The sequence below is a fragment of the Thalia democratica genome, chromosome 1 (assembly GCF_965202585.1).
Source record: "Thalia democratica chromosome 1, ktThaDemo2.hap1.1, whole genome shotgun sequence".
Lineage (NCBI taxonomy): Eukaryota > Metazoa > Chordata > Thaliacea > Salpida > Salpidae > Thalia > Thalia democratica.
Window position 1 is genome coordinate 93,696,519 of NC_139165.1, and position 14,049 is coordinate 93,710,567.

Consider the following 14,049-nt stretch of genomic DNA (forward strand, 5'->3'; position numbering starts at 1 on the left):
TTGACTAAAAATGATATTTAAAAGTTAACTTCTTTTTTGTTTTAGCAGATTTATGTAAGAAACATTAGCTTTCAAAAAAAAAGGCAAAGTTAAGTCGTTTTATATTTTTTTTCAAGTTAAGGTGGTTTCTGCTCTTATGACTTCATAAATGTAACAAAATGTCAAAATGTCTACTAATTGGATTAAAAACATTCAATTATCTGATGCATTTTAAAACTTGAATGTGCATCATAAATCCTTTTTATGGTATCCGTTGCATAGGTTTTTACAAAAAGAAAATATTTTAGTAATTATGTTTTCAAAAGATCAAGCTAACCTTCATGAAAATTTCTTAAAATTAACTAAATTCTTGCCAATTTTTTTTTGTGGTTTTGCTAAACTTCAAAAATTTCAGCATAAAACTTAAAGGTTGAATTTATATATTTATCATACTTTGAAACATACAAAAAAAAATGATATTTTGTGTTATATTTAAAACTAATAGTATCAGTTAGCAACCACAATTTGTTATTTACTATCAATTCAAAATTTTTAACCTTTGTGTATGTACTATTTAAGTTTTATGTTCTTTACCAAAACTATGACAATTTTTTCTTTCCATTTGCTTTTGTTGCCAATTTTTTTCCTTTTTTTCACAATTAATATTTTTTCAATGAAAATCTTTTAACCAAGCGCTTTATAGCTTAGTTATGTTGCACATCCTCTTTAATTGGTACTATAAAAGTTTCCTACAAATGTCTAACTTTATTTATTTTTCATTAAAAAGTAGCACACTCACACTTAAGTTTAGAAGTAATTAAGTTACTCTAACTTGGTATATTTGTCTTCTTAAGTTTTAAATTTGTTCATGTGCCAATATATTGCGTTTGCCATTTCTATTATATTGCCATTCCAATATATTGTTAATTCTTAAAAGAATAATTTCATTATTTCTCCTTCAGTAGTTGAGATCTCTCTATTTCTTTTATTAAAACCAAAACATATAATATTGCTACTATATGTTAAGTTTTGTAAAAATAACTTCTGCCTATATATTTTTAAAGTCATCATCTTTTAAATAGATTTTAACAAAATAAAATAGTTTGTTATATAATCTACTTTTATATTTAAATCAATGAGCTTTAAGTAAAAATATTGAAGTATTTCAATAACTTTCTTTTTTTTTCTTTTCCTGTGTAAAAAAGAAAATTTCTTTTTTTATTGCTATTTCTTATTTTTCTGTAGCTTAGCATAAAAACCTAGAAGGTAGAACTTTAGTTATATTTTTTATTTCTGAGAAAATTGACCATGAATAGTTTACTTTCCCTACATATATAATGCAAAGTTTTATAAAACTTACTGTGCATCAACATTTTAAATAAATTGTTCTATTCTACTTAAACTATTTTTTGGACTTCAAGAGTTACATTATGGATTATTGTTATTTCTTTAAAACAGTACTAGCTCCTTTAAAATGCTGTATTATCGTTTTGATAGTTATAAAACTTTGTTCTTGTATCAAACAAAATTTATCCTGTTACAACTTTCTTAGTTAAACTTGCTAAAGAATATCTTTAAAATAGCTAATAAGAAAAGAATAACATTTTAATAATATTAATTTTTGAGTTACTTAAATTAGTGTAACTTTAATTTTTTATTATACAGCATTATAAAGTAAATTAAATGGAAAGAGAAAAAAGTTTTTCTTGTGGATTGTGCGACTTCAAAATTACCTATGAATACAAAGGGAAGAAACCACCATTTTGTAATAACTTTTTGTGAGTTTTTATACATTTTTTTACTCTAAATACTAAAAAAATACTTACTTTTAAATTCACTATTTCATAGAAAATAAGACTATCTAATAAAAATTTTCCTGATTATATTTTAGTTTATTTTTTAACAGTGTATTGCATGTGCTTGGTTTAAAGTATTACTTTAAGTGAATAGACTCACAATATTTCTTAAAGTGGTGTATTTAATTTTGTTGATCGATTTCTTATTTTCAATTTAAAGAAATGGTTGTGGTTATATTTTTCTTTTGTGTATCAGCAAAGTAACAAAAATAGTTAAATAATTTTGGACTTTTGTAGGTTTTGTTGTTTTAGTTTTGTTTTAAATCCTGTTTCTTTTAAACTATAAGAAAAATGTTTATTTAAAGTATTTGTAAAGTGTTAAGTGCATAGGGAGGGTGTAAAACACTTTTTTATACAATTTGATCCTATTTTATATAGTTTTTACCAAGCTACAAGGTGATTTTTGTTTTTTTGTTAGAAATTTTTAATTTTTAAATTTTTATAAAATTCTTTCCAACAATATTTTTTAAACACTTTAAATATTTTCTAAATATTGCAAGAAACATATCCTGAAAGTTTGAGGTAATTATCTCAAAAAACGTAGGTGAAGATAGATTTTTAGTGATTTCTAGTTATCTAGGGTTTTATTATGTGCCTCCCATAAGGAACCTATTGTTGCCCTCGACTTTGACTGGCTATATCTCAAAAATTGTTTTGTATTTTTAAAATCTGTAAAAAGCATCTTGTAGCTTAGTAAAAATTATATAAAATAAGATCAAGTTGTAAAAAATGTGTTTTAACCCTCCTATGCTCTTAATTGTTGAATAAAAATTTAAATGTCTATCTTTAAGGTTTTTTCTATTAAAAGGCATAGGGGAGAAAAACAGTTTTTTCACAATTTGATCTTACTTTATACATTGGTTACTAAGCTACAAAATGCTTTTTATAGATTTAAAAAACTCCAAATAATTTTTGAGAAATAACTTGTCAAAGTCTGAGGTAACAATAGGTTACTTATGGGAAGCACAAACTAAAACGGCAAAAATAGACTATTTCACTAAAAATCTACCTTCTCCTAAGTTTTTTGAGGTAGCTACCTCAAAATTTTAGGAAGTGTTTCTTGATATATTAAGAAAATTCTGTCAAACTTTTATTTTATTTAAATTAAAAAATAAAAATTTTATGTGAAAATAAACAAAAAAAACATAAATTTCTAAATATTACATCCTTGTTTTTTAAATGATAAATTATAGAAATAACAATTTTGATTCGTTGTGTCACAATTCCTTAACACAAAGGTCCTACAAAGCAAATTTTATAATAAGTAAAACTGACAGGTTTACTGAAGAAGTGTATGTTGTAGAGGACCCTTTCAACAACAGTAAAAAGGTTCCACTAGCAGTTGGGGCAAAATGTTCCATTTGCAGGAAAAAGGTCTGCATGGATTACAAATGCAGTTTATTTTACACTAAAAGGTCAGTTGGACATTTTTCAAACTAAAAGCAATGTTTTTGTATATAAGATTTTAAGAGGTTTCAAATTTTATCCAATACACAGTGGGCTTAGTACAAGGTTCAAGTGACCATTGACTATGAAAAATAATTGCTGAATAGGAAATCAAACTAGTTGTTAAACATAATTAGATAAAATTTGATTTCTTCATTTCCAAATTTGTTTAGTTACTTTTCTGTTTGAAGTATTAAAAAAGAGATTTAAGTTTGAATCGGACCAGTTTTAGCGTTTGACACTGTAACAACTTTTCAAAATTTTTCATAGTTTTTGTTAAAGAAAGTTACAAAAAATACCTGAAACACAAAATTAGAATGTTTTTTACCGTTTTCTTAAAAATACTACAATGTTTATCAAAAAATAGGATAAGTTATTTGAAAAAAAAAGGCTTTATATTTTTTGATACTAGAATAGATATCTAAATATGCATTAAAATATCCCTTGCAAAAGCCTAAAAAATAGTTATATAACCATTGACAGATTTTTTTATAGCTTTTTATAAAGATTCCTTGTCACGTTTGCTAAAAGATAAAATAATAAAAACATATATGTGCGATGGGTGTTTTGAGATATTTGACTTTTAAAAATACCCTTTATTGCCCTTAAACCGCCAATAAGTTTTCGTAAAGATAAACAGTTATTTAGATGAGAAATAGTTCACTTTTTATTTTGTGTATTCTAGGAGTTTTTATTTTTTTTATTTTAAAGAAACCAAAAAAAAACAAAAACCTCAAAAAAGTTTTTGTAAAAAAAAATTGTAAGCTGTTTTATAGCAGTTGCTGTAAGCCTTAATTTTGACATTGATTTTAGGATTATTCAAGTTATTTTTAAACTTCAAAGCAGCAAAAGTTTGCTATGTTTAACCTGGTGTAAATTTTAATATACTTGAAACAGAGTAAAACCAAACCCAGTTTTTAAAAGAAGATATCTAGCTCTACACAATTAAAAAAACTCTTGGTATAATTTATAGTCAACAAAGTAGTCAATGTCCGCTTGCCAGCTCACTGTGCAAAAAATACTATATATAAACTTATAAGAAAAATAACAGTTTTTTATTGTCAATATTTAACAGATGTATTCTAATTACTATAAAGAATAACCATATAGTTTTCAAGAATTAAATTTTGAGAGTGTAAAAGAACTTTTTTAAGAATAAAAAATTATCTTTGTAATATAAATAACAAAATATGCATAATTTTTTTTGTCTTTTCCTAATTTGTATTTTATACTAAATAACAGAAATTATGTTTTGAAAGTTTAAATTTTCTTTTTTTTATAGGTTTTGTATGAAGTGTGCAGAAGAAAATTTAAAATATTTTCCAACTGAAACTCAACAAGAACTATCAAATATTATTAAAAAATAAAAGTCTCAAGATTTTTAGTGTTTCAAAATTAATTTATGATGTTTATGTATGTTTAGCAAACTACTTATCTTAATTTTATAAAAAGTTTACATGGTGTGAACAAGTAGTTCATTCAAATATTATTTAACTTTAATTGAAATGTTTTATGCAACAGAGTTTTTTCTTTTAGAAAGTCACAACATAGTGAAGTTGTTCAATTTATTAATTGATTGTAAAGTTTTTTTATAAAGTTTTATGTTTTCTAATTAATAAATTATGTATGTACTTATTAAATAAATTTTATAGACAATGCATACCAATTTGCTACCACATTTTCAACATTACTATTAGCAACTCTTTTTTTTAGTATAAAAGTTTTATGTAGTATTATTTTAAATAAGAATACTATTTTAACTTTATGTGAACAGTTTGATTGAGTTTTTGTACAACTTTTACGTAAAAGGTTTAGTTAAAGTAAAATTAAAATATGCTTTACATTACGATAGAATTTTTATCTAATGGTATACACATATATTATGTTAATATACCTGTAGCTGCTTGTAAAAATATTTAAAAAACTAAATATGTTTTTTAAACTTCATTAAAAAGCAAACTGAATACTCTTTTTATCTTAAATTTTTCTTAAACGTTTTTTGTCTGTGAACTTATAAAGTTTATTTAATGCTTTCATGTTTACTTATTAAGTCTTAAATAATAAATATGTAAAAATTGGAACAGCTTTTCTTATTTGATGTTTATTTAGTGTTTATGAAATTGCAAAACATTTCAAATTTATGTTTATTTATTATTGTAGAATATAGCTTTTTTTTTGTGGCTTGCTTCAATAAATAGTCACATATGCTTGATAAAAATCAACTTCGAAAAGAAAACGTATTCCCACTCTCCAGAATAATACTTCGATTTTAAACTAAATTTGAGCTTTAATAAAGTTTTAAGTTTGCTTCAATTTATTTTAGTTTTTATTAAACGTTTATAAGCTGATAGCTTCAACTTAAACTTTTTATATTTAAGAAAAAAATGCATTTGAGGTTATTGTTCAAATTAGTGTTTTATGAACTTTTTTCTTCTTTAACACTATAAATGACAGTCCAAAACAATGCTTGTTCAGTTCATTTTTTTTTCAGACATATTTAACAAAACAATGTTTTCAAAAGCCAGACTTTTGACCACCGCGGCCGTGGGTGGCGCTTTTCTCATCGCCAAAAAAATTTCAGCCAAAAACGACCAGTTTCCTTCGCTCAACACGAGCAAGATCTCCTACGCTGAAGCCGACCTGCAGAAAGTAGACGTCGAGCCAGTCGCCTTGGAAAATCGCAAAATCGAGTTCCCACTGTGGGACTACAACTGGGACAGGCTGGAGAAGCGGGAGAAGGACGTGGAGGGCAAGAAGCGCAGGAAGAGGACGCTGCTGCTCGTCCGCCACGGGGACTACCACAAGGAGGACAGGGAGGACGAGAAGTACGGTCACCTGAACGAGAAGGGCGTGGAGCAGGTAAGACTAAACATTTTCAAGGAAAATTGTTATTAGCATGCATAAAATTACATGTTTTTTTTAGAAAATTAGTTGAATCAAATCTTCAGTTGAATTAAATCTTTAATCAAGAAAATTAATATGTTTGATAAAATATGTTTAGAAATTGTATTAAATATTTACAAAGTTTTATAATATGTTTTTTTTAGGCGCGGCAGGCCGGAGTCAGGCTGAAGGAGCTGATGGACAAGGGGTTGAAAGTGGACAGGTTCGTCGTGTCCACCATGCCGCGCGCCCAGGAAAGCTTCAAGGCCATCGGGGAGAGCGTGGACACGAGCGAGATGGAAGTTGTAAACTCGGACGTCATCACCGAGGGGTCCCCGACCCGCCGTCGAGCAGCAGGAGGACCGAGCACCAGGTGTGGGTGGACGGGGCCAGGTTCGAGGCCGGCTTCAGGAAGCTGTTCCGCCGCCCCAACGACGGTTGCCATGACGACGAGACGTACTGCGTGGTGGTGTGCCACGCCAACCTGATCAGGTACCTGGTGATGCGCGCGCTGCAATTGGCCGAACAGGCGTGGCTGCGGTTCTCGCTGAAGAACGCCTCGTTCACGGAGGTGAGTATTTATGAGAGCGGCAAGGTGAGCCTGCTGAACTTTGGCGAGCAGTTCCACGTGAAAGACTAAAACTGGTGTTGAACTCTGTTGAAATTAAATTAATACTACGTTTTGTTAAGTTGAAAATTAGTGTTGAAATTATGTTTCTCATCAAGTTAAGTTTTACAAACAGTATGTGAATTAAGTTTTAGTTTGTTTATTAGATAGTATTTAATTATATTTTGGCCGCATTTTGATGTGAATATGGCTAGATAAGTAAAATGTTTACTCAATTTTATGTTTAAAATAGTTTTATAATTATGTTTAATTAATTCAATGGTTGATTATGTTTATACTCATGATTTAAGAATAATTTGTTTACTTTAATTCAATTGATGTTTTGAATGTGTTTTTTTTTTAACCGTGTCTCTAACAAACTAATTTTATAATAATGTCATTAATTATACCAAAGTTTTTCACAGACGTTTGGGCCAGTAGTTTATGCCTTACATACTTGTAACAAATTTGGCTTAATAATACTTACAAGCTAATAAATTTTTAATGTCAAAAGTTTATTAATTTTTATTATCATTAAAAAGCATAAAAGTTGTTTAAAATTTTGTTTGAGTTTGATGTCTATTTAAACATTTTTTAAAATGAGAATTCGCACCTTTTAAAATTAAGTACGTTTCATTTGGACCAGTTTTTTAAGAAATTTATATAAGTAGAATCATTCTAAAACATCTAGTCAAGATGAATGCAACTAAATCTCAAGTAAGAATTTTATTTATTTATTCTAATTTTTTAAATATAAAGCTTTTTAGCTATTACAGTCATTTACAAATATGTTTGCTTGGTTTGCATGCTTTTATTTTTAACTAGGAAAATCTAAAACCTTTTCAACTAATCATAAAAATATCATCCAAGACTGATTTCATTACAATCTGAGTAGCTTTGAAATCTATTAAAATTAGTATAATTAAAAAAATTTTTTGTGCGTTTTTTGTGCGCTCAGCTTTCAATAAAAAAAAAGTTTAATTACTGTTTTTATAAGTACTTTACTTTAACAAGTAAAAAGTTTGCAATTGATTTTTTAGACATCGATAATCCATACACCTACAATTTTTAACCGATATTTTCAGTTTAACTTTTATAAAAATCAATAATCATAAACAAAGTTTGATGAATTTACACAAGTTTGTACATTTCAGAAGGTGAGATACTACCGGCCGAAGGACAAGCTGAAGTTTCAATTTCACGTTCAAGGAGCCCGCATAGAAGTTTTCAACCAGCATCAGGTAATTTCTGTTTTGTGTAGATCAAAGTTTCCCAAACTTTTTTTCCAAAATTCTCCCTTTAATGAAATTAAAAACCTTTGGCTCTCTACAACAACATTACTCAAAAAACTTTAATTAAAAGCGCCTAAAATATCTTCTTTTTTGCTCTTCATAAATCTAGAATATCTAGTGTAAGTTTTAAGTTATGACCTCATGCCCCCCTCCCTTTAGCCCGTTTGCTGCTCATGGCCTCTAAATTTCTGTAATGGCCTTCTTGGCCTACTTTAGGAAACCTTGATGTAGATTAATATATATAAGTTATGATAGCATATAAACTTTTTCAATGAACATACTTGGTAGATATTTTGATAAATTGTAGTTCACTTGCCTTCAAACTTAAATGAACTAGTAAAATAGTAATTGCTTAGTTTGTTTTTAATAAGCTGAAATTATTTGTATAAATTATAAGATAACTATCTTTGTTTTATCTATTTTTTTGAGATAAAAACTTGTAATCAATTAAAAAATTTCAAAATTCATGTTAATATTTTAATGAAATTGTTTTATAGATAAGTGAGGCCTTCTATATTTTAAGTTTTGAAGCCTGTTTCTGATGTAAAAAAGTTAAACAAAATATTTGACAAGTTATTACTTAGAATTCATGTGCAATAATGAGTAATATTGAAACAAAAATTTAAATAAACATGAATTATGCACAGATTAAGTATCATTTGAGAATGTTTTTGGAAAATGACAAATTAATCAATCAAGACGAAATAATTGCAATAAGTCCTGCGAGTTGCAAAATCATCCATGAAAAACTTCAACTTGAACCTTTTCCTGAAAATAGAAGATTTTATGATGCTATTTCCTTGTTAGTTTTAGTATAAAATTATTTTAGTTTGCTAACTGTAAATGACTAATATGATATTTTTTCTGTACTTTATTTTTATTTAAGTTTTGAATTGTAATATCTGGTTTCTATAGTTATTGGCATCATTTTGGATTAAATATTTGAAACAACTAGCAGGGTTAGTGCGCATCAGTATAAATCAGGATGAATCAGTTTTTTTTGAAAAAAGTTGAAAAACATCAGGCTAAATCAGTTTTTTTATTTAAAAATTTCAAATGCTTGAAAATTTTTGGTCTTAAAAAATTGAGAAATATTTTTAACATCAAATTTAGATATGAATTTATTTCTAAATATAAATCTAATTATTAAAAACGAAATCAGTTAGTATTTGTAAAAATAAATTCTTGAAACCTTTTGTTGATTCTCTAAAAAATTTTTAAGAATCTTCATTAATATGTTTTGAGTAGATTATAGTATATACGTCATAATTATGAAAATTCATAAAAAATGCAGTTTAAACATTACAGTTTAGTTCAACAACTTAGCTGTTTATCAGAATTTGTTTACATGAGCAATGTTTTTGAGAGCTTAGTTGGTTGAACTGTTTTAATTTATGATTTAAAGGCTTTTTACCAAATACTTTTTAGATTAAATTAAAACTCTTAGCAGTTTAGTTATTTATTTTATTTCTTGTTTATTTAAAGTTGTTAGAGATATTCACAAGACTAAAACTTAGCTTAAAGATATAAGTTTCATAAGTAGTAGAATCATATTTTACAAGTTAATGAGTTGATAATAATTTTTATTTCACTCTTTTTAAATGATTCAGTTTATTATAACATTTAGATTATAATTATAACAATTTTTATTGTGTTAATTTGCTAATTAAGACCCCTCCCCGGTACCCAAAATGCCTTCTGAAGGTGTATTTTCTACTTAGAAAAAGTGTCAGGCTAAATCGGTCTCAATCAGGCTAAATGAAAATAATTCGCGCACAAACACTTTATAGTTAAATGTATTTTGATTCAAAATATAGAGAGTAAGATCAAAGCTCCATATATGTTTTGAAGTTAATTAATCAAATTATAGTGTGCAAATAAAACATTTTGTTTACTACCAGGTTTTGGTGTCAAATAAAAAAATTACGACCTTTTCAAGTATAGTAAAAAATCATTAAGTTAGTTAATCAATAATTGTACTGTTTCCACCAATTATATACATTATTTAACAAGTAAATTAAGTTGTTATCTTACTATTAATATTAATCAATATTTGCACAGTTGTCAGTTTTAGTTATAAAAGTAAACCATACCATATGTGACTCTAATGATGCCATTATTGGTATTGTAATTTTTATTTGTCGGTTACTGTACCTATAATTAAAAAGTTTAATTTTTTATAAGTTTATAAACTAAGCATCACAACAATTTTCTAAAATAACTAAAGAAAACTGTTCATAAACTTTGTTAGTTGACATATTTCTTAACCATCAAGTTATATGATTTTCAAACATGATTATTAAATTTAAACTTAACTATAAATTCAACTATCAGGGTTGACACTTCTGGAATCCTGGAAAAACCTGGAATTTGATAATTTAAGCAAAAAAATAACTGGAGTTTAAGAAATTTTGAAAAAAACTGGAATTTTTAAGAATTTTAACATGTACAGTAGTAAAATTTCGGTTTGACTCAAAAAATTTATCATATATGTAGATAAAAAAATTTATTAACTCCAACATTTTTTTTATTAAAAAACACATTTGAAGTAGCTTTACAGTATCTTTTCAATCTTTTTATACTATTTAACACAGTTTCTTACCTTAAATTTAACTTTAAACTAAAAATAGACCCAAAAGTGTGTACTTTTAAAAACCTGGAATAAATTTGAAAAACATTGAAAAAATTTTGAAAAAACGAGTGGCAACCCTGAACTATGTATGCAACAACAAATTATCTGATTCATGTAATTTTAAACAAATCACAGTGAAGATTTTTCCGATCACGCGATGAAGTACAGTTGCTACCAAGTCACGGAAGATCAGGCCGACTCCATTTATCCTGCGCCTCCCGACTTGGTTTGTACATATTAGATTTTATAAAAAATTAACAAGCTACTTTTTATTTATAGTACGAAATGTTTAAAAATGTATATAAGTTATCTCACAACTAAAGCTACTATGTAGCTTTAAGCTTTTGAAAACTTTATACTTTAAGATTAATTTCAAGATTCAAATGATCAAGTTATAAAAGAATATTGTGCATGTTTATTTAAAAAGTTTTTGTATTGCTGGATTTGTACACTTTGCTAAGTTTCATGGGTGAGTTTTTTTTATACTACATAAGTCTTTTTCCTATTCTGAACTTTATACTTAAATAAAAAAATGCTTTTCAATCGCTCCTATTTAAATATATTTCATACTATTCACTGGTAACCTCTTTATTAAGTTTGTTTAGCTTGAAATTTTCAATGTTTCTCAAACTATTTATTTAGAGATACTTTTCCAATTTATGTAAAATATATAACTAGTAGAACAGTTGTCATGTGGGAATACACAAGCTTATAATATTTGAGCTGTTAGAACAATTTTCTGATTATCAAAATTTGTGTTAGTTAAAAAAAAATGATGGATTTAAAAACGAAATAGATTGTTTGCAGAGTATACTAGTTAAAAAAGAACACAATATGGACTATTTACTTGGCATTTATTTTCTACTACATTTCAATAAATTGAAGAATTTACGAATAAATTGCAGTATAACCTTTTTTAAATTGATAAAAGCATTGACCTATGAGTACTTTTAATTGTGTAAGATAAAATCCTTAATTTCTAATTTAAGGGTATTTTACCTATAAATTCTTAGATAAAGGTCATGAAAAACAATTGGTATCAATAAAACTCTCTAATGACCTTATCAATGTGTTTGTTGTTAGATGCAAATGTTAGAATTTTTAAATTTTTTACCAGATTTCATTAGAAGAACTATTAGAAGAAGAATCTGAGGAAGAAAAGCTTAAAAATGAGGCACCTAAAAACAACGTTGGTTTTTAGTTATGATTATATTTTAAGCTTATAGAAAGAAAAACTTAACTTTCAAAAAATTTAAATTAAAAAAATATTTTTTCTTATTTTTTCATTTATTCCATAGTACTAAAAATTATAAACTTTTATCTGTTATATTTATGACTAGCTAAAGAAATTATAATTCCGACAGAAATAATATATTTCGAACTTTTTAACAACTTTAAACTCATCAACCAATCAACAGCCCTCGAAACCACTATCCATCGCCGAATGGGCCAACCGGAGGGGGCTGCGGCAAGTTCCGGTCCCCGCGAAATACCTGGGCGGGGAGTTCCCGGAAAAAGTGCTGCGCCCCCAACCGCACTCGCGGGAACAATCGACCAATAGGTTGGAAGGGGAATTCCCGGAAGGGGGAGGTTTCAGGAAGATCGACTCAGGCATCTTTAGCTCTTGCGAGTATCCCGAGGATAAGAAGAGTTGCCTGACCGGGTGTTCCCAGGAAACTTTGGACCTGCCCGATGACCTGGACCTGCCCGACTGCGCGAAAGACGGTGATTTGGACGACTCGGTTGAGGAAGACGACTTTTGCAGGCAGAAAGTTAAAGTCAGCCAGAAAGACTTGAAGGTTTGTTGGGTAATTTTGTAGGTAATTATACTAATGGCTCACAGCAACTGGGTTTTCAGTAACTTTTCCAAACTAAATTTTTATAAAACTATTTTCAGTTTGAAAAAAGTTACTTGAGCCATAAACAAATTGAATTTTTTTTATATATTCAGCTTAAGTAAATCGTAGTTAGTAATGCAATGCAAAAACTTTTAATTTTATTTTTAAGCGTAGTATATATAGTTCTTTGAATCTTAATATTTTGAATCTTTAAGGAAGTTATGAACATGTTGCAAATCTAATTAATAAAACTTATGACGAAAGTGTAATATATATATTTAACAATATATTCAGCTAATTTTTGCAAATACACTCCATACCTTCAAAAATTTATCAAATCTAAGAAAAGAGCATTTAACATAAATTCGAACGAACCCATCCAAAAGGTTATGAAAACTATTCAGCTGTCCCAACAGGTACCCGTTAAGCCCCTTTTTAATTAATTTTCATTTAATAATAAAAAACTTGAAATAACATATGCACAAAACAAGAGCTTCTAAAGCAATTTTAACAAATTTCAAAATCCCAACAGATAATAGAAGGCATCCAGCTGTCGCAGCAAGTGCCGGTGCACCCGCTGCAGTCGTGCCCCATTTGCCAGAAACACAAAGTGAACGGTGTGTTGGTGCACGGCAAGTTCGCGCACGCGTACGCCTGCTACAAGTGCTCAATGTGCCTGCTCAAAGATGAGAACTGCTGCCCAGTGTGCAGGCTGCCCATACTCTTCGTCACCAAGGTGTTCGTTTGAAGATGAAAAATGTGGAATGGGGTACTCGTGTTTGGGTAAAGTTTTTTCAATTTCACTTCCTGCTGAAACTGTTTTTTTTTTGAATTATGGTTATCCAGTTTGTTTAATTTATTCACTTTAAAGGTCGCCTATGCTGATGTATTTTTTTTAAACAGAAGGTGTTTGTTTGAAGTGTGGGGTTTTACCCGATGTTAGATCGTTTAAATTCTTAATTTGAGTGGTTCTAAATAGGTTGGGTTATTGTCTATAGTTTTCTCCTTATTCGGTTTGGGGCGACCTGCACTGGTTTATGTTTAATTTAGTGTCCAAGGTGTTTGTTTGAAATTGAAAAATCAGAGGTTGGGTTTTTGTGTTTGGGTTAAAACTGTTTTAATTTCTTATGGGTTTAAATTGTTCGTTTGAATTATGTTTTTTTTACTATGAGGTTATAGTTGTATTGGTTTTTCTGAGGCGAGGTTGGGTTTTTGTGTTTTGTCGGGTTGAAAAATTATTCGGTTTGCGGGACGCATGTGTTGAAATTTTTAAACAGAGGCGTTTTTGCTTTTAAGGTTTAAAAATGAACTTCCATTTAACACATTTTTTTTCACATTTTTGTATGGTTGAGTTTTTTGTAAGCAATTTGTTTGATCCCTTCAACTTTTTCCTAGTAGTTATTAAATTCGAAAAGTAGTAGTAAATTTAGTAGGAATACTTTTTGGCGATGTGATTTTTGTTTAAAATCTGAAATAAAAATTGGGGTTTTTACATGATTTTTTTTGTGATTTCTAA

The 14,049-nt window shown here is 28.0% G+C and overlaps 2 protein-coding genes and 1 pseudogene across 3 annotated transcripts; all 3 read left to right on the plus strand.

The window, feature by feature from the left end:
* The first annotated feature begins 1,642 nt into the window (after positions 1-1,642).
* LOC145841271 (cysteine-rich DPF motif domain-containing protein 1-like) lies at positions 1,643-4,648 on the plus strand. The gene is made up of 3 exons (XM_082948640.1): positions 1,643-1,757; positions 3,113-3,250; positions 4,564-4,648. Exons 1-3 carry the CDS (start codon positions 1,663-1,665, stop codon positions 4,646-4,648), a joined length of 318 nt encoding a protein of 105 aa, XP_082804766.1. The 5' UTR covers positions 1,643-1,662.
* Positions 4,649-5,782: 1,134 nt separating this feature from the next.
* LOC145846621 (serine/threonine-protein phosphatase Pgam5, mitochondrial-like) lies at positions 5,783-7,125 on the plus strand (annotated as a pseudogene). Its single transcript, XR_014370820.1, has 2 exons — positions 5,783-6,140; positions 6,329-7,125. The product of XR_014370820.1 is annotated as a serine/threonine-protein phosphatase Pgam5, mitochondrial-like (transcript).
* Positions 7,126-7,400: 275 nt separating this feature from the next.
* On the plus strand, positions 7,401-13,343 carry LOC145847657 (uncharacterized). Its single transcript, XM_082953668.1, has 7 exons — positions 7,401-7,488; positions 7,926-8,012; positions 8,711-8,865; positions 10,831-10,921; positions 11,813-11,884; positions 12,114-12,494; positions 13,066-13,343. Exons 1-7 carry the CDS (start codon positions 7,468-7,470, stop codon positions 13,279-13,281), a joined length of 1,023 nt encoding a protein of 340 aa, XP_082809794.1. The 5' UTR covers positions 7,401-7,467; the 3' UTR covers positions 13,282-13,343.
* Positions 13,344-14,049: the final 706 nt, after the last annotated feature.

What these genes read in the sequence shown, in the direction of transcription:
- LOC145841271 (XM_082948640.1), top strand. Translation starts at nt 1,663, where the DNA reads ATGGAAAGAGAAAAAAGTTTTTCTTGTGGATTGTGCGACTTCAAAATT. An exon ending in CCATTTTGTAATAACTTTTT is followed by an intron (nt 1,758 to 3,112) that starts GTGAGTTTTTAT and finishes TAAAACTGACAG; the next exon opens with GTTTACTGAAGAAGTGTATG. An exon ending in AGTTTATTTTACACTAAAAG is followed by an intron (nt 3,251 to 4,563) that starts GTCAGTTGGACA and finishes TTTTTTTTATAG; the next exon opens with GTTTTGTATGAAGTGTGCAG.
- LOC145847657 (XM_082953668.1), top strand. Translation starts at nt 7,468, where the DNA reads ATGAATGCAACTAAATCTCAA. An exon ending in TGAATGCAACTAAATCTCAA is followed by an intron (nt 7,489 to 7,925) that starts GTAAGAATTTTA and finishes TGTACATTTCAG; the next exon opens with AAGGTGAGATACTACCGGCC. An exon ending in ATGAGGCACCTAAAAACAAC is followed by an intron (nt 11,885 to 12,113) that starts GTTGGTTTTTAG and finishes ACCAATCAACAG; the next exon opens with CCCTCGAAACCACTATCCAT.